The sequence below is a fragment of the Daphnia pulicaria genome, chromosome 6, assembly GCF_021234035.1.
Source record: "Daphnia pulicaria isolate SC F1-1A chromosome 6, SC_F0-13Bv2, whole genome shotgun sequence".
Lineage (NCBI taxonomy): Eukaryota > Metazoa > Arthropoda > Branchiopoda > Diplostraca > Daphniidae > Daphnia > Daphnia pulicaria.
In genome coordinates this window covers 2,588,767-2,609,617 of record NC_060918.1, presented here as the reverse complement: position 1 = coordinate 2,609,617, position 20,851 = coordinate 2,588,767, and the positions used below count along the sequence as shown (strand labels likewise).

General features: G+C 39.7%; 2 protein-coding genes across 5 annotated transcripts in view; both read left to right on the top strand.

Moving 5' to 3' along the window:
- LOC124341660 (somatostatin receptor type 5-like) overlaps positions 1 to 20,851 on the top strand; it is a 76,095-nt gene that overhangs the window by 29,359 nt on the left and 25,885 nt on the right. Inside the window, exon 1 of one of the 4 annotated variants that reach the window (XM_046794591.1) lies at positions 19,336 to 19,564. The exons of the other annotated variants lie outside the window; for them this stretch is intronic. The gene's annotated coding sequence lies outside the window, so the exon portion shown is untranslated. Of the gene's footprint in view, positions 1 to 19,335; positions 19,565 to 20,851 lie in introns of those variants that run through there. 4 annotated transcript variants of the gene reach the window in all.
- On the top strand, positions 8,916 to 12,793 carry LOC124341658 (somatostatin receptor type 5-like). The gene is made up of 9 exons (XM_046794589.1): positions 8,916 to 9,036; positions 9,113 to 9,319; positions 9,389 to 9,520; positions 10,616 to 11,014; positions 11,114 to 11,386; positions 11,465 to 11,822; positions 12,080 to 12,258; positions 12,431 to 12,505; positions 12,574 to 12,793. The coding sequence occupies exons 1-7, from the start codon at positions 8,929 to 8,931 to the stop codon at positions 12,211 to 12,213; spliced, it is 1,611 nt and encodes a 536-aa protein (XP_046650545.1). The 5' UTR covers positions 8,916 to 8,928; the 3' UTR covers positions 12,214 to 12,258; positions 12,431 to 12,505; positions 12,574 to 12,793.

Below are 20,851 nucleotides of genomic sequence, written 5' to 3'. Positions count from 1 at the left end.
CTTTTCTTGTGGCGTATATAGACATCACGTCATGTGTGTTTGTACACTCCTTTGCCCGAGTCTATATATACTATGCGCAACTTTATTCAAAAAGAATCAAGAGCGCTATTTTCTTTTTAACGCACCAACACATAGCAGCTATATATGTTATCTGTCTACCAAGAAAGTTGCAAGAAGAAGATTAAGGTCAAGTTGTAGCTGAATAAGGAAAGAAAGGGAAAACTTCTGGTGGGGAAAATGTGGAAATTAAGGGCAGCATTGGGCGAGTTGCGCGGGAGATTCAACACGGAGATTGCTTCGGAGGATTAATGACTTGTGTCCCGCTCCCGTTCCCGCGGGAGAATACGCTTCAGACACGATGTCACATTAAATGTCACGGCCAACAACCCCAGAAAAATGTGTATAGAAATCCCATCAAGTTGGATGGGCTCCTCACTCATCTGAGGCTTTCCGGCATTATGTAATATCGCATATGCTGTGAGACGGTGGGCCGGATGTGCAAAATAATAGGGAGACAGTGCTGCGGTCTCTGATTGCGTTTATTATTTGTGCCTTGCATAATACTAATACATATGTCAACAAGTCCTTCAAAAACTTTTGAACAATTGGGGAAAATTCGGCGTTGGATAATCATGACTTGTTTGATTTTCTACCTTTTGTCGTACATCAAAAGGCTTCAAGAGAAAAGAAGCAACGAACTAAAAGTTGGGATAGTTTTTCCTTGTACACCTAAAGTTGCTGCCATGACATCAAATCATTATTAACCTCTTATTGTTATCATAAATACTACTGGAATTTGTTTTTCCCCTTTTTTTTTAAGTTACAACAACTTGTTATTTTCTATTGTTATGTCTGGCTACTCTGGCATGATAAACAGACAAAATTGTCGATCTTTGTCGGTTATTTTCAAACGAAAGCTGGCTAAATAATGCAGATAACACAGACAGTCGTTGATTTGCTGGAACAACTCCTTTTTGGGTGTGTATCTCCCTTATCATCATCTCTCTTTGTAGAGCACCTATATACAGCGCGGTGCTGCTGCGGTGATGCTTCAGCAGCTGGATTAACATATTCAACTATTTGGCAGCTACCAGCAACGGCTAATACAAATTCGTTTTGTCAATTCTGCAAGCGTCGTACTATATAATTTTGCTCCAGCGTCGTGCTGTTGGTCCCGAGACGTCGCCATATGCGAGTCACATATTCGTCGGGTACGTGACCTCAATGGAATACCAGAGACAAGCCGCGACAAAAACCCTGAAACATATGACAACTTATATAAGACCGCGCGCGCTATAGCTGCTGCATGTATTCGGTGTTCGTGAATTTATACAATAAAACTTTTGAAATTCATGGAACCAACCATAGTCCCAATTAGAGCAGTGCGATCAGGAGTTCAGGATGTTGGCATATCTAACGTCGAATGCTTAATTAGCAAGAATTTTATAGTGCGCAGCAGCCGGTTTCCTCAAACTTCTGTCTGCTGTTTGAATTCATTTTTTTTTTCTTCTTATTTCATTATTTGATATCGAGTCGTAACATTTATTCTGTGGGTATAGCAATTTCTCGGAGTACATGTTCTTACAAAATTGGGATCGTCTAGTCTCTCCTGCTGCGCACTCTTCAAAGTTGAATTTGGCGCTACTGAATATTGCATATTGAAATGAGGTGAGAAATGAGAGACGGCACAGAAGGATATGTATGCTGTGCGTATTACGTCGTTCGCGTTTGACGCACAGCAGCAGCAGGCTTCACAGAGATCTTGTTTTCTTCTAGTTGCTTGCTGCGTGCATGGATATATGATGAAGACATGAAAGATGAAACGACAAGGGAGATGAATCTTTGTTCTTTATAATGTTCTTCAAACTACTTTCGCGTCGTACCCAATAATCTCTCGTTGTCTATACGCAACAGCGTATAGACAAAAGGTTAACAACAACCCTTTTTTTTTTTTCTCTTTCTCCTTCAGCGCCGTTCCATTCATATCCTTTTTGGGCACTGCTGTAATTTGATTCGCTCAACAGCTGCATTGATATAGAAAGAGATATTATGTACGCGGCCGCGGGGAAAAAACGATATCGGAAAAATACTATAAAACATTGTCGTATAAGGACATACTGATACTGATGGATATATAGTGGACTAGGCCCTATATCAAATGAAAATGTATTTATAAGTTATATTATCTGTGCCAGCTAGGTGGCATTATTGATGGGTAATGTTCAAGAATGATGTCCGATATTACATTTTCAAAGAACGACGAATCAAAAAAGGACGCAGGCTGGCAACCTAATGGGGCACGGGGGAGCGAAGATTGATCATGGAAACGTCACGAACAGCAAACCAAGCAACAAATCTTTAGACCCGTTATTCGGCGCTATATTCACAGCAGTCGGCGTCGACTATATACACAGCAGCGTCGTAGAGATATGTATATGGGCTTCAGAAGTAAAGGTTACGCGGACGAGGAGCCCTAATGTATTTTTAAGCGTGATCAAACATTCCGTCTCTGTCGAGAGAGAGAGATCCGCTGTCGAGACCTTTGCGATTCCATTGTGTATTCACTAGTCTTAAATGGCACCTGTGCACCAATACAAGGGTCGCATTTATCATCACAGAAAAGTAGACCAGCGAAAGGGGGGGGGGATATAATTTTCATGAGAGCTCCTAGATAGTTAGAAAAAAAAGAAAAGAAACAAATTCGAAAGGATCAGAAGAGGTCGTCCGAGTCGCATATCTTTCAGACGAATGAAGACGAACCAAACAGACGCGTATAGTACATCAACGAGGATGTTATTATTTGAGCGTCAAAAGCTCTCATCGAAATTGGGCGAGTTTTTTTTTTTAATATTGCGTTTATGAATATTATAGCACGTAATACCTTCTGGTATTTCCCATCTTTGTCTAGTTATAATCATTTGGAAGCATATATGAAGTCAAAGCGCGCCAAATGATTTGAGAAATACCATTTCACGAAATATCTCACCTGCAATATTTGACCGAGATTTTGGCTTCTAATTTCCATTTACTGGAGAATCTTTCAGTGGTGATGGAAAAATGCCAATGAATTTTATGCGGAGATGGTTTGACGAATCCACTCGAATTTGTATAGCCTATAGAGGTGTGGTGGTAATACCAAACGCCAACATTAAAAATCAAAAGAATTTATACTCGTGGAAAAAGGATTGATGGTGTACCTTTCCTGTAAAACATTGCGGAGTAAGCAGATTTATATACCGACCCCGGTTTGATCTCAGATTAGACTAGAGCCTTTTTTTCTAAAAATTTAGATATCCCTTTGGCTTTTTTCTCTGGAAACGCAGGGCAATTACTTTGCGCCGGAAATCACTTGAATAAGCCATGGCTCAATCAGTTAAGAGAATTGATTGAGAATTGAAAGAGAACTGATTGGAGATTTGCTAGATTGAAAGGTGGAATTGGTCTTGGCGGTGAACAGTGATGTTTAGCCAATGCCGATGAGGCTCTTGGGAGATTGCACGGAACGATCACTACAAGACAAGATAAATGTTAATGTTATAAGACACGAAAATGGACAATATTATCACTTGGCTTCCCGCGCATTTTCAACATTTCATTCAGCTGTGTGAATTTGTAGCGATTATTTAAGTTATTGAACGGCATCCAGGATTTAAAATGTTATACATTTTATCAGTTACTTGTCCTTATGGCAGACTTTAATTACGCAATTGCATCATCAGAATGGTTTAATAGTTCACAATATAATAACATAAGGCTCAAGAATAAGTAGGTCAGGATATCCGAATAGAATTTTTTTCCTTTTTGGTCGGAAATGATCTTATAATGGGCGTTGCGATTATTAGATTTCTTTCTTCGTCATCTTTTTGTTCAAGTCTGTAAATGCCTGTATTATGTATAGATTTCCTTTATAGCACTTATGACGCAATATAGGGTATATAATGCATCCATAAATGTCAGATCAATATACGGACTCGACAAGACCATTTGCTATGGGACTCATTTCACGTGTTTTGTGGTTCGCCATTCATTGTCCACGCCTGTGCACAGCATTCCTGATGCTGGCTTTATTGTTTGCTTCCCTCCGTTCTAAAGCGTGTATAAAACAAAAATTGAATGGCGAATAAAACTCATCATCAGTTCCATGAATTCGCCCTGTTTATATGGTAGAATCAAGCGGAAGATGAGAGCGCCACTTGGAATCTCACATTTGTCTTCTATCCGTTGAGACTTGTCGGAAGCGCGTCCCATCTTGAGACTGAAAACCCATTGGATCGAGTTGGGAAGACAAAGTGATCGGCACTATAACTGGGAGGAAATGGGGTCTGTCACGCAAGATTGCTTCACTGTATAGGGCTGCACACGAACCCAAATCATTATTTATTTTATTTTGGAGAGCACTTTGGTTAGGTTGGGAATTTTTATAACATGTTGCCAGCACTGTATATACCTCATTCTGACGTTCAGTGACGGCGATGATATTGTCCTATTATGTAACCGAGTTATAATATTTGCTGGTCCGCTGTTTTCGTATGCAAAAGAACTATATTGGAACCCCAATTTGTTTACTAAAACAAATCGAATGAGAAATCGAATGAGAAATTCGATTTCGTTTGTAGAATTCTTGGAATGAGAAACTGTACAGGCCTATCTTGCAAGTCTAAAAAGGTTCTTTTTACTAAAGATGTATAGGCCGCGCTATATAGTCGCTTAATACGATTTGTAGTAAAACCGGCACAGGGAGAGGCCAAACAAAAAGTATATAAGGAACACGAAGTGAAGAGCAAACAATAGAAGTAGAGAGACTCCTTCGCTCGTAACTAATGGATCCCTGGTGGGTAAATTGACTTTTTTTCCGTACATAGTGCATACACATACAACGTCACAGCTATACATTTGAAATTGAATTTGCTTTTGATTTCGGTCGGCTACATGTCGCCTACATGTAAACTATCTAGGCTTGCATAGACGGCAGAATTTGAGATGCAGCAGAACCAAAAGGCTATGTAATGTGAAATGGGAGAGGACTCTATTACACGGTAATGCGTAGCCTGATATAACATTTACAGCTAGTGGTAAAATGCGTAAAATATTTGTTATCAGTGTTTTTGTTCTCGTAATATAAAACCCAATAATAGGAAATGAAATTGGGAAACGGAAGATATATAGCTGATGAATCAGAGCACAGCAAAGTAATAAAAGAAGATCCATTTTCGCCTTCTGTTGAGTGCTGAAGCCTAGTTCGAATGAATACAATTTTCTTAGAATTTGTAACTCTTAGTATCAATTCAAACTTAAATCATTTAGTGCATAATAGAACGATGCTCATAATGAAGTTGATAGCGGATAAATCGTAATCCATCAAATTGCATAGCGCTTCGCAGTGCAGAAGCAACCGAAAGCAACATAAGTAGTGCGTGTTTGCCATTGCAATCGTATAATGCCTTGATTGCTCGGCGACTTATCATATGTGCTATCGTCTCAGTGGTTTCAAATTTCTTAATTCCCAATAAAGTTTCAAGTTAATTTTCGACTGACTGAGAATAATTCTATTTCGGAGAATAATCTAAATTAAATTGTGAGTTAGAGATAATTTTAAATGCTGCTGGTGTAGGCTAGTTTGGTGTTGATGGATTTGGCCGGATTATCCCGAATAAAATGCAAGACAGACATGCTATGGTATTACAAAAACAGGGCAACAAATAAAGCCGACTTGACATGTTTGAATTGCACGTCAAGTTAAAAGATGTATCTTCGTCCATCACATGCCATTTATCCAATCGCATAAGGCATAAGGAAGCGAATCTAGCAGCGCTTTGGGATGTTGCATTTCTTTGTGACTCAGCAAAAACAACGCAACACACTGTATGTTCGATCGTATGTTCTCACTTATTAGTTCTGTATATAACAAAACATACAAACAAACAAACAAAAATAAAATGGAAATTTTACTCTGCAGCATTCAAGATTTAATCAAACAAAAACAGCACTCAAGCGAAACTTCTCTTCTCGCCAGCATCCAAACTTTAATTAGCCGCTAAAAAAATTAAATGATGATGCATGCAAGTGGAAAAGCATCCAAGCATTCTGATTCCATGCACATGATATATAATTATTTATACCGTTATTACGTTATATAGGCTAAAGCAGTTTGCGGCAATTCTATATAATAATGAGTCTGCGAAATATTGACCGGCTCTCTCATTTGCATAATTGCACTTGCACAACACACTGAGCACATCAAATATTCAACGCCTTGATTTACACTCCCTAAAAACAAACATCCCTGCTGATGTTGCCACAGTCGATTTCCATATAGTGCAGCTCGTCCAAACCAGTCTACACAACTTACCATGTGTACCCTACACTAAGGCAACGATGCTGCCCACGTAATTTATTTATATGACCAATGCATTAAAATTGCGTCTTTGAAAAGATAAATCACGGGTGAAATTTGATTCGATCTTTTTTACCTTTGAAGTTTTGGTTGCGCTGTAGAAAGGACTCGATTATATCGAACCGTTTGATCTCCTTCATTCTTGTCCACTTTCGTTCTATTTGCGCTCAATACGACTTGACATTATATTGACTGGTGTTGCCTGTAACGCGCATTTTTGGCCTAGTTTCATGTCTCACATTTTGAAATGGATGATACTTTCATTCGAATAGCTCGTCAAGGCACTCGAAAACATTGCGTTGGAATTTTCTAGTGTCCGAACTCTGATAAGAAAGAGATGTGGTGGGTTAAATAGCTTGTTTTTCTGACTGAAAGATAGGCTTCAGCAACATATTGGTCTGTCTATACGCAGCTGATGTTTATCGTTTAATAGGAGAGACGCGATTCATATAAATGATGAAGTAATATTCTATTCCTGCCGTTGTAAAAAAAATCAAGTGATTAATAATATCCAACACTTTGACAAGTGCCAAGCTTTCCCTTTCTGAAATCTGCCAGCCATTTTCTAAAGCCGTATGACGTCAGCAAGCCCGTCGAACGAAGAAAACGAATGGCACTTTTGGTGGAACTGAGTGAAACAGTCAGTGGTTATAGAGACCCTGAATCAATTTGTCGGTTTTCTCAATCCCTGAAGCTCCGCAAACGATTTTGACGTTTACAAAGGAGAGTTGTCATTACAATCGTGTGAATTGGCGGAAAAGAAATCGACTCTGCTGCGCCCTGGCTCAATCACACTTATTTCCATCTATCACGCCGACACGCTGAAAAACAGAAATAAAAAGGATGAAAGCGAGACAGGCGCGCGGCGGCATCATCAATCCAATCGAATAACAGACGAGAGTGATGAAACACGACGTTAATTTACTTTTCTCACTTTCTCCCGTTCTTTTTTTTCATCGGAGATCGTTTTGACGAATGTAATTAAATCAGCCAAAAAGAAGAGTTGAGGCTGAAAATAACATCTCAAGTAATGAAACGGTGTTTTTGGCACCTTATCTAACTTGAATGTCACACAGACCATTGAGGAAATAAATTGACTTGGATTCTGATGAATGAACAGTTTTTCAGAAACTGGTGGATAGGTCCAAAAATAGTAAACAGCAGATCTTATAAAAACCGGAAAAACATTTGGCAGTCGACGTCCAAATTGGTTTGCGCTCTCAGATCGGATAAATTCAGAAACTATTAATTGATTTTACCAACAGTGACAAAAAATGCCGTCAACGACGCGTGAATCTAGACGCTAATAATTACATCATAACTTGCCAGATCCAACATATTTGGTTTTTCCTCTAATTGAAGTTGCCAGTCACGATATAGGAACAATACATCCTATAAAGTATACATTTTGTCGTGCTTTATGTTGTCGGAATCTGTCTACAATTCAAATTGCGATGGCGCCGCCGTTTTCTCCTTATCTACACTCCAAACTCTATTTCTTGGAAGTCATCGATCTTTTCAATCAATGGAAAGAAACCGGGGACAATAAAACTGATGGAAAGATAGTGCCCTTATTCTGTTTTAGTACTAGGATCGTGAAGTACCGACGGCGGGAGCGGTTAAAAGTGCCTGACATGATGCGAATGATATAGGGACCTGAATTCCGTGAAATTATTCGGTCCTCCCAACGGAACGCGACCTTTTGCGCTGGATTGTTTTTATTCGTCTCTTCGTTTGGTTTTCAATTCGCCAAACGAAATGTCATGCGAGCATGTTCAAAGCAAACCGAACATCAAAATAACAGCGAACCATCTTCATTCTCATTCAATGTGTGTTCGCAACAGCTGCTCTTTAGTTACTGCCATCCCATCGCCACTGTTGGGTCCACATACGCGGAATAATTTTATTGATTTAGTTTACGACTGAGGAAGCCAACTGCTGCATTCGTGACTCTTTCTTTGGTCATGAATGTAATCGCTTCCGCATATGCTTCCGTTTGTTTTGAAAGGAATAAGCTGATTATTTTGCGATTATTTACCGAATGGCACAAACGAGTACTGAAGGAAGAAACAAATAAGGCAGAAAAGGAAAAACGCAGTTTCTTCATAGAAAACAAGCTGGTTGTTTTTCAGCTAGACTCACAGCCCTGACGTTGACGCAGAAAAATAAGATCAACTATTGACGAATGTAAGAATATGCGTAGATCATAGGTTGCCTATGGTGACGGGCGGTTTAATCAATTTGTCAACCTCTTTTCGTACGTTGCCCCGCACCTCGAAAACTTAAAACCTTCATTTCACAAGGATTTCTAATTCAAATACTACAGAATAACAATAAATACGACAGACTTTTTTAAAAGACCGAAAACGTACAAATGAAATGTCTCAAAGAAATACCAAATTTTGTATTTGTTGGTATCCGTTTCAGGGATCAGGAAGACAGGAAGAAAAATTTTGTTAATCCCTTTTTGGATTTCACTTGTTGCTGTCGTAATCGTGGAGTTGATTGATGCTACTAATTTACCACACAACAACATGGACAGCATGGTGTCGTGGACGAACGACACGGGAGACATGCCGGACTTGATCGTCAACGACTACGAAATTCCTCTGCTGGGCGCGTTTCTCTTTTATTTTGTTCAGGTAGTCTGATGGCGATAAATGTTTGGTTTTCCCTTAATTTAACTTGATTTCATTTTATTTTTATTCGACACCAAAGTGTTTGTATGGCACTGTCTTTGTCGTAGGTCTCATGGGCAACACTCTCGTCATCTACGTCGTCTTCCGCTACACCAAAATGCAGACAGTCACCAACTTGTACATTTTGAATTTGGCGGTGGCAGACGAATGTTTTCTCATCGGCATTCCATTTATTATGACGACAATGGGCCTGGGATATTGGCCATTTGGCAACGTCATGTGCAAGGTGAGATAACTCTAACGCCCACGATATTTTGTGACCGATTGAATTGCCTCGTCTATTTTGTCGTGATAGATTTACATGACGACGACCTCGGTCAATCAATTCACAAGTTCCTTGTTGTTGACGGTTATGAGCGCTGATCGTTACATAGCCGTCTGCCATCCGATCGATGCGGCAACAGTCCGGACACCTTTCTATGCCAAAGTAAGTCCACCCATTTTTGTTCGCGAATGCGGTTTAAGTTTTCTTTTTTGGTTAATTTGACTGATTTGATGTCGCTTGATGTAAAATTTTACTTATTGTATGGGCTTCGCATCGCTACTTTTTTTATTGATGACAAATTCGTCCCGCTTGATTTTCCCGAAATGCATTTATACCAGCCTAGAGAGAATCGTGCTCCACGGTAATATTGATACGGAACACGAACATCAGTCCCTATTATGGTTCATAATAGTCCTGGTCCTATTCGGAGACGGATCGCACGGCATTTAATCGAGAAAAGGAAAATCTCATTAGAACCTTTTTTCCCCTTTCTCTCAGTTGCGTTTTCTTCGATTATTCTGTCGCTGCTGATGGTCTTGTACTTTTTGTATATTGCTGGATCGATTCAACGTCCAACACGTCACAGATCGATTTCCAAAGTTTTCTCAAAGGGAAATCAAAACCTTTTTAGGCGTATCGTTTCTGTTGGTTGGTTCAATGCCATATCGCAACCCTTGCTGATTTGGGAAGCGATCCAGGGAAATCTTTGAGCTTATAGACCACCGTGATATTGGGAACAGTTTTGATTTGTGTTTCCCATTGTCAGACTTCTCCCCTTTCCTTCCGCTGTTCTTCTTTTTCCAATTCTTCCTTTCGATGCCTTAAATATTCCGTGGTCCGTGGCGACAGTATAGGGCCATAGGGGGAGATGTGATATGTGACATTTGTAGGGTCTAGCCAAAGGTCTAGCTATCGTTTGTGTTGAAAAATAAAAAGAAGAATAACGATCCGGCTGGGTAAAACGTGATCAGAATCCGGTCAATAAACTATTGCGCAGAAGACGATTAATCTTATTCAGGCTTGGCTTCACTCGGCTGCGCAAGAACTTCAATCACGTCAATAGAAAATTCTAAATAGCAGAAGCGTTGCATTCGGTTGCATAATCATTTCATTGCATTTTCCCTTCGTCTGAACTTACAACTTTTCCTAAAAAACTCGATTGAAAATTGAAACTGAACCAACTTTTAATGGCGCCAAATATTCAATTCCCGGTACTTACGTCATAGAATAAAATGTCAATAAATTTACAATCGACAGGTCGTGTCCATGACAACCTGGGGCATTTCTTTCCTCATGATTGTGCCAATTTTTTTGTACGCCCACACACAACAAGTCCATTCGGACTGGGCCATCGGCAGCATCAACGATTCCGGGGTGGTCGACACTTTGTATTGGTCAAACGGCTCGGCCACGACCATCGCTTCCTGGATCACCAACAACACGTTGGCCATGTCGTCTATCCTAACCGGAAGTAGCCTCGAGGATGGGACCGAGATTCATCCGGCCAGTCCCATCGTCAGCTGCAACATTTACTGGCCAGAAAACGAGTACATGAACGGACAGGCCGCCTTCACCCTCTACACTTTCACCTTGGCCTTTGCCATTCCACTCATCCTCATCTTGGTCTTTTACATCCTCGTCATCAGAAAACTGAAAGTATAAAAGATTCGTTGGTTTTTCATTCGCCAATTCAACTTTTGATAAAAATTGATTTCTTCGCTTTATTTATTGGCGAAATAAAAATAAAAATTACAGACGGTGGGACCGACCAACAAATCCAAGGAGAAGCGCCGCTCCCACCGCAAAGTGACTCGACTGGTCCTGACAGTCGTCACCGTTTACGTCCTCTGTTGGTTACCTTATTGGGTTTCCCAAGTGTCGTTAATATTCACTCCACCCAAAGCCTCGCAGTCTCCGTACATCGTGGCCATTTTCCTGCTGGCCGGTTGCCTGGGCTACTCCAATTCGGCCGTCAATCCAATCCTCTACGCTTTTCTATCCGACAACTTTAAGAAAAGTTTCATGAAGGTTGTCGCCATCGCTGTCGATTATCTGCCTCCATTTTCTGATTGGTTTTTGAGCTTCTTTTTTCTCCCTGTTGTGTAGGCGTGCACATGCGCCGAGCGGATGGAAGTCAACAAGGCGCTGGCCGGCGAGAACAGCGTCTTCACACGTCGCGGACGTAACTCGGAACGCACTTTTGGTCACAACGACTCACTGCGATCGCGAGTTCCACCAGTTCCTGGGCCTACCGGCCGGTCGTACGGCCCTCAGGGAACAATTGAGCTACCGAATCCAATTCTCGCAACAATCCAACAGGAAATGTGCGTGTCTTTCGTCAACCGATCTGATGACGAGTGTTGTAACGGCAGCAGCGCTGAAAGAGAAATTCCAGATATCGCAAACGGTTCGCTGAAAATGGACGAGCCTTTCACCAATGGCCGGAATTCAGCAAATGCGGACGGTAAACAAGAAACTGTAACACAGAATGGTTTCTATTGAAATTTCTTGAATTCTTCATTTATTGATTTTGATTTGATTCCACATTTTTTCCCGGTCTCTTTTCCCTTGTTGGCACTTACCATGCAGTTAACAATCATATTTATAAAATTAATACTTATATCTCATATGTATGAACTAAAGCCACTAGTGAATCTTTAAAGAGGAAAGCCTGTTTTTGTTTGTTTTTTTTCGTTTTTTTCTTCTTCTTCTTATGTTTAGTTTTCTTTAACACCGAAGTCATTTTTATTGGAACGTTCGCCGCTTCGTCAGGAACCCCGGAGCCAGCCTTTCCCCCCGCTGAACGCGTCGGCCATGCGAACGGATCTAGTCACGTTCTTCATAGCGACCTTTAAAATGAGAATACCACGACCAATACAACAATAAACGGATTGAACAAGGTTGGGTTTAGCATTTAAAAATAAATAAAATATTAAAATAATAATAATAATAATAATACTTTTGCATCAACGAGTCGGTGCTATCTATTTCTGCCGCTATCTGGAATTTTTATTGACTTAATTTTTCTGTGCTATTCTAATGCGGGTAAACGAATATCTCGCAAAATACTAGTGCAATAAAGGAAACGGGAAACACATTACAGGCGGAGAATTTTAGCGGAGGAACACCAAATATTTGAATCACAGAGTAAATTGCTGTTCACTTTAATTATACTTGAAGCAGGGAACTAAATAAAAATATTAATTTCTATACAGAACTACTACGTGTTTGGTGTATATCTTCACTTGGAAATGTCAAGTGATCATTCGCTGAACTTCAATTGATATCACATTACATTCCTTGAACAGGCACCCATTATATCAATCCTGATTCAACGTCCCTTATTTTCATCTTGCCACATCACCGACCAAGCTGAATCCGTTTCCCTCATCAAGTCAATATGTAAACGTTTGCCAGGCCAAATAAAAATAAAAATCATTTTCAAAATTATTGTTCCAACATGATATCATTTGTATAACGTGAATGCAAAAATGTGAGAAAAGATTGATTCAACTGTTATATTCATCTTTTAAAATAGTGTATAAATACTCTTCTGCATAGCGAAATCAGGTTAAAAAACTGAATCAACCGGCATTTAGAGCCCTCGAGGTTTAGTCACAGATGTGCAAAGTTCAATAGGGTTGCTCGCGTGATGGCGAGTTGATCATAAAACTCGTTGAACTTCATGCTCCGCGTCTATACTTTTCGCATGTAAACAGAAAACAGGGCGTGGTTGGCGGGAGGGGGGCGCTTTCAAACTTTTGGCGACGCCAACCCAAAAGTCAACTGGCATCCAATTCATTTCAAAAACATCACAACGCCCACAACCTGCACGCAATAAAAGCCTGAAGCGTGTGTGTGTGTGTGTGTGTGTGTGTATAAGGAGACGTCCACAGCATAAAACTGGTCGGCCGCCATCCGCCGAGCGAACAACAACCACTTGGAACGTGTTTGCAAATTGGGGCCATGCAGAAGCACAACAACAGGCCTTATATATATGATTATTATGGCCAACTTTTGAGCGTGCACTGTACACTCACGCGGTCGAGTTTGAGCCCGTTGTTCGTCCCCCCCCCCCCTCTCCTATGGCTTATTTCGACGTCTATAAAGTCAGACGAATAATACGCCCTTATTTCCGATAGGGAAAAAAAGGAGCCATCGAGAGCTTATTCGCAAAAGTTAAATTCCGCAACTTGCTGGCATTTATGTCAAACGCCCACAATTCAGGAGAAATTTAAACTGCTGCTCTGCCGTTATTAATAAGAAAAAGAAAAAGAAAGAAATGTCGGTAAATCAACAATCAACGATCGATCGCGGACGGACCGAAGAAGCAAAAGTTACGAATTATTACACGGACAAACTGGACTTTGAATTCTACATCTAATTGACCTCCACGTGACTAGGGGAGAAAGCTTTGAATTATTATTCAAGCCGTCTCATGGCTCTCCCACGCTGCTGATGCTGGCCAAGTTACTTCACTGTTGTACATCAAACACGGCAGTTGCCTTACTACTCTCCAAGGCACCAATTTCATTGCCATGATTCTGTCCTTATAAAAACAGAACTTTCGTTTCACCGACAAAGGAATTACTATACACAGCACATACGGGAAATATACTTAATGACTCTGCAAGTAGGGGAAGTGTTCTTCCTTTTATCTCCGCCATACATCATTCACGTTGCGTTAACCGAAGCAACTCAGCACAGCACGGCTAGGTGCGCGTTTGATAATATCCCTCTTCCGGAGCAGCACAGATATGAACCACTTCAATAGTCAGCGTCTAGCTTATTATATAGAAAAAAAGAGAAATGAAATTATCAGCAGGATTGCTGCTGCTGCCACAAGTTTCCTTTTCCATTATAAATAATTGAATTCATAAATGTACCGGCAAGTGTGTGCGGCTGAGTGAAACCTTCTTTATACAAATATGCCACTCCATCAACATTTGATAGATGTGCGAAAACTGCTGCAGATGAGGTCCTATATGTATATTATTTGTGTTTATTAAACAGCAGCCGAGTGGGCGTCATCATGCAGTTTAGAAAAAGGTAAGAAAGAAAGTCAAAGAGTCTGGAGGGGACAAAAGTCTAGACGTTATATGAGATGATGTTTGCTCAAACTTTAGACCGGTATACATACACTGTATACGGGCCCAATAACCGCATAGCAACGGCTCACGCCCGAGTTGGTTCACGTTTGTTTCTTGACAACTTTATACGCCAGCGATTTGCGATGAAATAAACTATTTGAACCCTTTTAATTCTAAATGTTTTTATTTTTTTTTGCAATATCGGAGTCTACTTTTTCCCGCCGTATTTGAGTTATAGATGCGAGACTTACGTCGTCGTCACGGTATAGAGCCGATGTGGCGAATTATCACCGCACACTCCATTTCGTTATTGGGCGCAGCAACGTTTGTTTCTCCCAATTTCTTATTTTGTTCGGTCCAGAAAGGCTATATATGCTCGGATACATTTTTTTGTTTTGTTTTTGTTTGCAGTATACTATTTTATGTGTGTGCATTGACATTTATTGAGGCTATCCACTTTCAGAATCATCGGAGACGCGGTAACATATAAAATTGGCTTCTCCGATACAACTCAGCCCCATTTCAACATGGATATTATATTGCAACGCACTTCTTTTTTACGATGCGGTCAATCCCATTCGACGTTTTCCTTGTCCAGTTTTTCAAGATTGAGAACAATCACGGTAGTTTTTGTTTTTGTTTGGGATACCCATTATTTTCCAACGCGCGTGCTGCAACGGCCAGTAAAAAATCCGACGGAAATGAATGAATGAACACGCAGGAGGCAATCAGGTTTCGGCAGATTTATACTTACGGCAATTGACTTTTGAAACTTGTTTGTATAGTTTTATGCTGATGGCGCCAAATAACTGCAACTTTCGGATCCAAATAGGAAAGTGTAGTAGTAGCCGTGTCGCCAGCATCGCTGATCGATTGGCTCATTATATTCGCTCGTGAATGATGAGCAAAGAAATGCCTTCCGTTTTCACGCACTTCCTCTGATGATTTTCCCTTTTTTTCCCTCCCGGCTCTATGCCGGGCGTCGCCAATTACTGGCGATGATCAATCAGCCCGTTGAAAGGTGACGAATTTTATCGACTCTTGAATGAAGCCGTATATCAGATTGATGATGGCCCAAAGTGTCAAGGCCAATATAGAAGAACGAAGGACTAGCTAACCTTTTTTCGTAGAAAAGATCGTTGCCGTTATTATAATTCACGCCCGGCGAGCCCTTAAAGATGTTTTAAATAGTTTTCGCATTTATAATTTAATATACGGGCGCGCGTGCCGTTAGAGATTGACGCGGGTCAGGCCTGAGAGAGTTGGGCGCGTATAATAAAAAAAATTAAAAAAAACGCGGGGAGTCTAAAATACGAAACGAACGGCACCGTTTTATTTGGCCTCTGCCCATTTCAAATTTTTTATTTCCTCACGTTCCACATTTTATTTTTTTATTTTTATTTTGTTAGTCAATTTTGCTGCTCCAGATGCAATAACACACAGCAGAGAGAGACAACCGTAAAAGTTCTGAAATGCGACGACGCATGTCGTTTTCAATTATCTGACGTGTGAATCGAAACAAACGAAAAAAAAAGTGAAATAAATAAAATGTTTAAAAAAGAAATACCCGGTAATCTTTTTCGGCGAAAAGCAAATCAAAGTCTCTGGACGAACAACACAGCACTCGTTTATTTCTCTGCCCTTTTTCAGGAAGTTTGGAATGTCATTCAGAAATGTCGTTAGTGTATCCCGTATGGAAATGAGTCAATGAAAATCACTGCAGATCAATGAAAAGCATAAACAAATCAATGGACAGTCTGAAATGTCATAGAATGTCAGTAAGAATGTCACGCAATTATCACTGGCGATGATTTTCTATGATAAATCAATTTACAAAGTCAGTAACAAATCGTTGGAAAATCAAAGATATTTCAAAAATTAGAACAGAGTCCAAAAAACTCATTGGTTTATCATTAGATCCAGAAAATGAAGTTTTTGGCAGTGATTAAACTTAACTTAGTCATTGAACTAATCAATGAACATAACGTAAAAATCCATGGAATATTTTCTTTTGAAAAATTACTGATTCTCTACTGATATTTACATTTTCAGTACTTTTCAGTAAACCTTTGAATTTCTTATCATTTTATTGCCATACTTCATTGACACCTATAAATCAATAATCAGCATCTATTTATCACTAAGAAATCATTCCAATGATTAATAAATGATTATTCAATGAGTCCCAAACGGCAGTTTTGATTTTATAATGATTTTTATACAGCTTGCTATTGATTTTTATAATTACTTCTCAGTTCATATCACTGAGCTTTCCTCAGATTTCAGTGATATTTCAGGGATTAGGCTACCACTGAGATTATCACTGAGAATGATTTTTTATCCAATGATTTCTATTGATTGATTGAATACTGCTCCGTTTAAATCACTAAGTTTTCCCAACATAAATTTTAATGATATTTCAGTGGCTAGCAGCCTAGCTAGTTGACAAATATCACGACAGGGATTTCCAGAATCATTGGATTTTCACTGATTATCAATGTAAATCATTAGTTATCCCGATTAATATTTTCCTGATAGTTCATTGACTTTATTGCCGATTATTACTAAATAGTGAACATAGTGAATGAATACCATTACAAATGATTTCTCAAATATCAATAAATTATCACTGAAAGGCCTTTGGAATGCTTTTCACGTTCTTCTTATGAAGAATCATTGACTTATATTATTTTGTTGCGTCGAAATCAATGATATTAAGGGTGAATTTCCATATGTAAGAAACATACGGCGTTGTCAACATGGTTAATATAGAATCGAATGTGCAACCATAGGCCAATGGTTATCGCACGCTCCTATGGATCGAAAGGTACCGTGTTCAATCCCAGATCGGGGCTTATAAATATGAATCAATGAAAATAACTCTGAATATGATTTCAGTTGGTATCTTCTTCATATGATGATGGTAAGACGGGTGGTAGTCTTGGTTTAACGCGAAAGCGACTCCTAGGCGAACAGCGCAATCATCGTAAATATGAAGGTAGATACCATAATTTTGAGACCTACTTTAATCGATAATATCCTAAATGACAAATGATGTTTCTAGTGATAAATGAATGATTTTTTTCGGGCTCGGTTATAATTTCTATCCGCTAATTGATTTTGCAATGACAAATATTTCGTTACTGGACTCTATCCTACTTCTAGCATTTTTCTTATATGTTATTTCATGATTTTGTGAAAGATTTTTAATGATTATAAAAATACCAAACACACCACCAACACGTTTTTCTTTTTCTTCGAAAAAAAAATTGTTTATCACAACGCCCTATATAGATACGTATGAATTAGATACTTGAACTGACTAAATTTATCGAATGTCCAACGTCATAGGTAGTTGGTTATAGAGTCTGGCTACCACTCAATGTTGCGATGGTTCAAGCCTCGATACGGAAAATTTCAACCAATGATACAATTAATTCTAACAGATAATAGGTAAGTAAGTAAAATAGAAAAGGAGAACAAGGGTAAGGAAAACCGACAACAGGAGTTCAAAACTGGTAGAGAAAGAAAACTAGTATAGTAAAATTTAGCTTTTGAATTTTATAAAAAAAGTCATTGGATACAAGCATTGAAAAATCAATCCATAAAAAAGCATTGAAAAACTAATCAATAAAAAAGCATTGAAAACTTCACTTTAAATCAGTCAAAAGTAAGTGAATATATGATTTGAAAATCAAAGAAAAACCATTCATTTCTCAGTGATAAATTTATGCTAAGTCAGTAATAATCATGTCCGAATTTTGATGGCGAAAATCATTGGAAAATTAATCAAGCTAATATCCTTCAATTATCAGTGATTAATCAAAGGGGCGTTTTCATACGGGTATCTACTTCAATAGCGTACAAGAACTCTGGACAAATAAAGTCGACAGACTTATCTGGATACATACAATAAAGGAAAAGAGAGAAAGTTTCCGCAAAACTTAAATCAAACTGAATTGAACGTCGAAAAAGAATAAAAGAAAAGAAAAAGAGTCCAACTGAAATTCAACTCCGCCAAATATAAGTAAGCACAGTCTCAGCGCAACAACATTTGAAAAATTGGTCGCTACTCGGAATTGCCGAATATAACGCGAGCCGGCCAACCCAGCGCACGATCATACATAGAAACGGACTCTGGGAAAAACTCTGATGCAACTGTGTATAGAATACTACATATCATGTAACACACGCAAAGGGGGTCGAGCACGAATGTGTAATGCTATCGACTTTATCATACTATAAGAGACGGTCCGACACCAGCCTATAGTCCGACAGTTCCTATGTGTACAGCTGAATAACCGTCTGAATGGAAATGGGACGATCTTTTCTGCTTAGGCCATGCATGTAAATTGCATCTAACCCTTATTTGCGTGTCGGTCGCTGGGAAAAAGAAAATTCGAGCCCGCTGGTCATGTAAATGCGTCTAAACCAACCCAAATCCGCCGGAGAGAAGCGCAAAAAGCACAGGGAGAATAGATGGCGTGAAAAAAAAGGGCGGGGTGGTGGTGGTTTGCTGGGCTCAACCCCGAGGAAGATGTATATCATCCATTCAGTTGATTGCATTAGATTCGCTTTGTTTTTTGAACCTTTTGTCTCATCGAGTAGTGACTGGGCCCTGTGCCGACCCTCATCCCCCCTCGGCCGCTCTTTAGCGTCCCTCGCCCGAGTTGAGACTTATGGATATGTGCGATAGACGCGGGCAGACCTCTCTCTCTCGTATATATATCGTTTCGTTACGTATATATCAAAACCGCCTATATGGTTGAAAGACGCTAGAAGACATGCGCAAGAAATATAGTCTCGTAGCCTGCTCGCCCAGCTCAGCTCAGCTATAGCACCCGCCGTCGCTCTAGCTCTTATTTCTTCTCTCCTTTAGAAGCTGGCAGTAGTTGCAGCAGGAGACTGGAAAAGTTTGGGGTTCTTCAAGTGCTGGCGCTTGTCGCTTGTCAGCCTTAGTGTTTCGCCAGCAGCAGCGTCGAGACAAGTTTCACGATTGACCGGAACCCACCCAGCAGCAGCAGCAGCATCAGAAATAAGAGCTCGTTGCTTCTTTTCTCTCTCTCAAGTTGGAAATATACTTTTGGTTAGACACGCGTCATTTGTAAACCCCTCGGTAAGTCTCTCTCTCTCCATTATCAACCAAAATTGCAATTTAGTAAGAAAAAGTTATTTAGTAATTTAATACTTTTATATATAAGGCCACGGCTGATGCTATTCAGCATTTGCCTTTGATTATAATATAATAGCCTATACCGATTCTGGGATTATCATTATAACTCTCATGAACATTTTCTCGTTTGGTTAAAGTTGGATGTCTTGTGTATAAGTCTTATTTGACGTCAGGCAAGTCAGATCAAGTCAGGCTCATGCATCACGGGTTTCATCTCGAATAATGTCAAATGAATGGAATTTGGAAGACTTAAGCCGGCCCGGCCCGCTTCTCTCTAAATTATATATATACTCCTCCGTCATAGTCAAAAGTCGTGCAAACCGAATTTCCTTTATATAACAGCAGCTCAGAAAGTTTTAGCGGATTTATTGCGTACCGGTAACGATTTCCCGTGTGCACAGTGCACAGCAGCAGTGCACAGCAGCAGCCTTTTTACTTTTATTCACGTTTGTTTTATTCTGTTGTTGACATCCCGAGGCTATATAGTCGATGATTGCGAGGTTATATTGGCGCATATAATACTATATGTTTGAACAACTTGAAATTGAGAGAATGGATTGAAACTCGCCTACGCCCATCAAATGAGACCCTCTTCCCGTTTCGGGCGGGTGCAACACTCGAAAATATGTTCATTCTTAGAATATAAGGAAACTTATTCAGGGCTTATATAGCCGTTGAGGCATATACATAGAACTCGACTCGGCTGTGTCGAAACAACTTTTTCCATCCCACACGAATTCGGATCGACTATATATACTATTAGGCAACTTGGATGCAGTCACCGAGGAATTTTTTATTATCAGATTTAATATACAGGGCTCTGCAAAGTTGAAATGTCAACTTGCAGTTGTTCACATTACTTCTTGGCATGTCTAATAATGCAAGATCTCACTTGAATTAATACACGCAAAATACCCTGTGACACAAAGTTCAACTCTACAGCATTTCTCTTATTGGCCCAGTTTCCAATTTCTGATCGAAATCTAGCCAGGAATTTTCTTCTTATTTTCATTCGTTAGGTCACAACCAATTTTTTAAGAAATAACAACTCTTCCATACAGTGTGTCTTATATGTACATGTTACATACCCTCTTGGGATGGCGACAAAATCCAGCAGCTGTGAAAGGCCGAATGATGAACGGTTGTTGAAAAACCGTGAGCGTGACAGCAGCAGCACAGCGGCAACGGTGAAAACCCCCTCAAAAAAAGATATTACGTCACATATGCCGA

Excerpts from the sequence above, each read along its gene's own strand:
- LOC124341658 (XM_046794589.1), top strand. The coding sequence starts at position 8,929 with ATGGACAGCATGGTGTCGTGGACGAACGACACGGGAGACATGCCGGAC. Across the intron at positions 9,037-9,112 it reads TTCTCTTTTATTTTGTTCAG|TGTTTGTATGGCACTGTCTT; the intron begins GTAGTCTGATGG and ends TCGACACCAAAG. Across the intron at positions 11,387-11,464 it reads TTAAGAAAAGTTTCATGAAG|GCGTGCACATGCGCCGAGCG; the intron begins GTTGTCGCCATC and ends CCTGTTGTGTAG.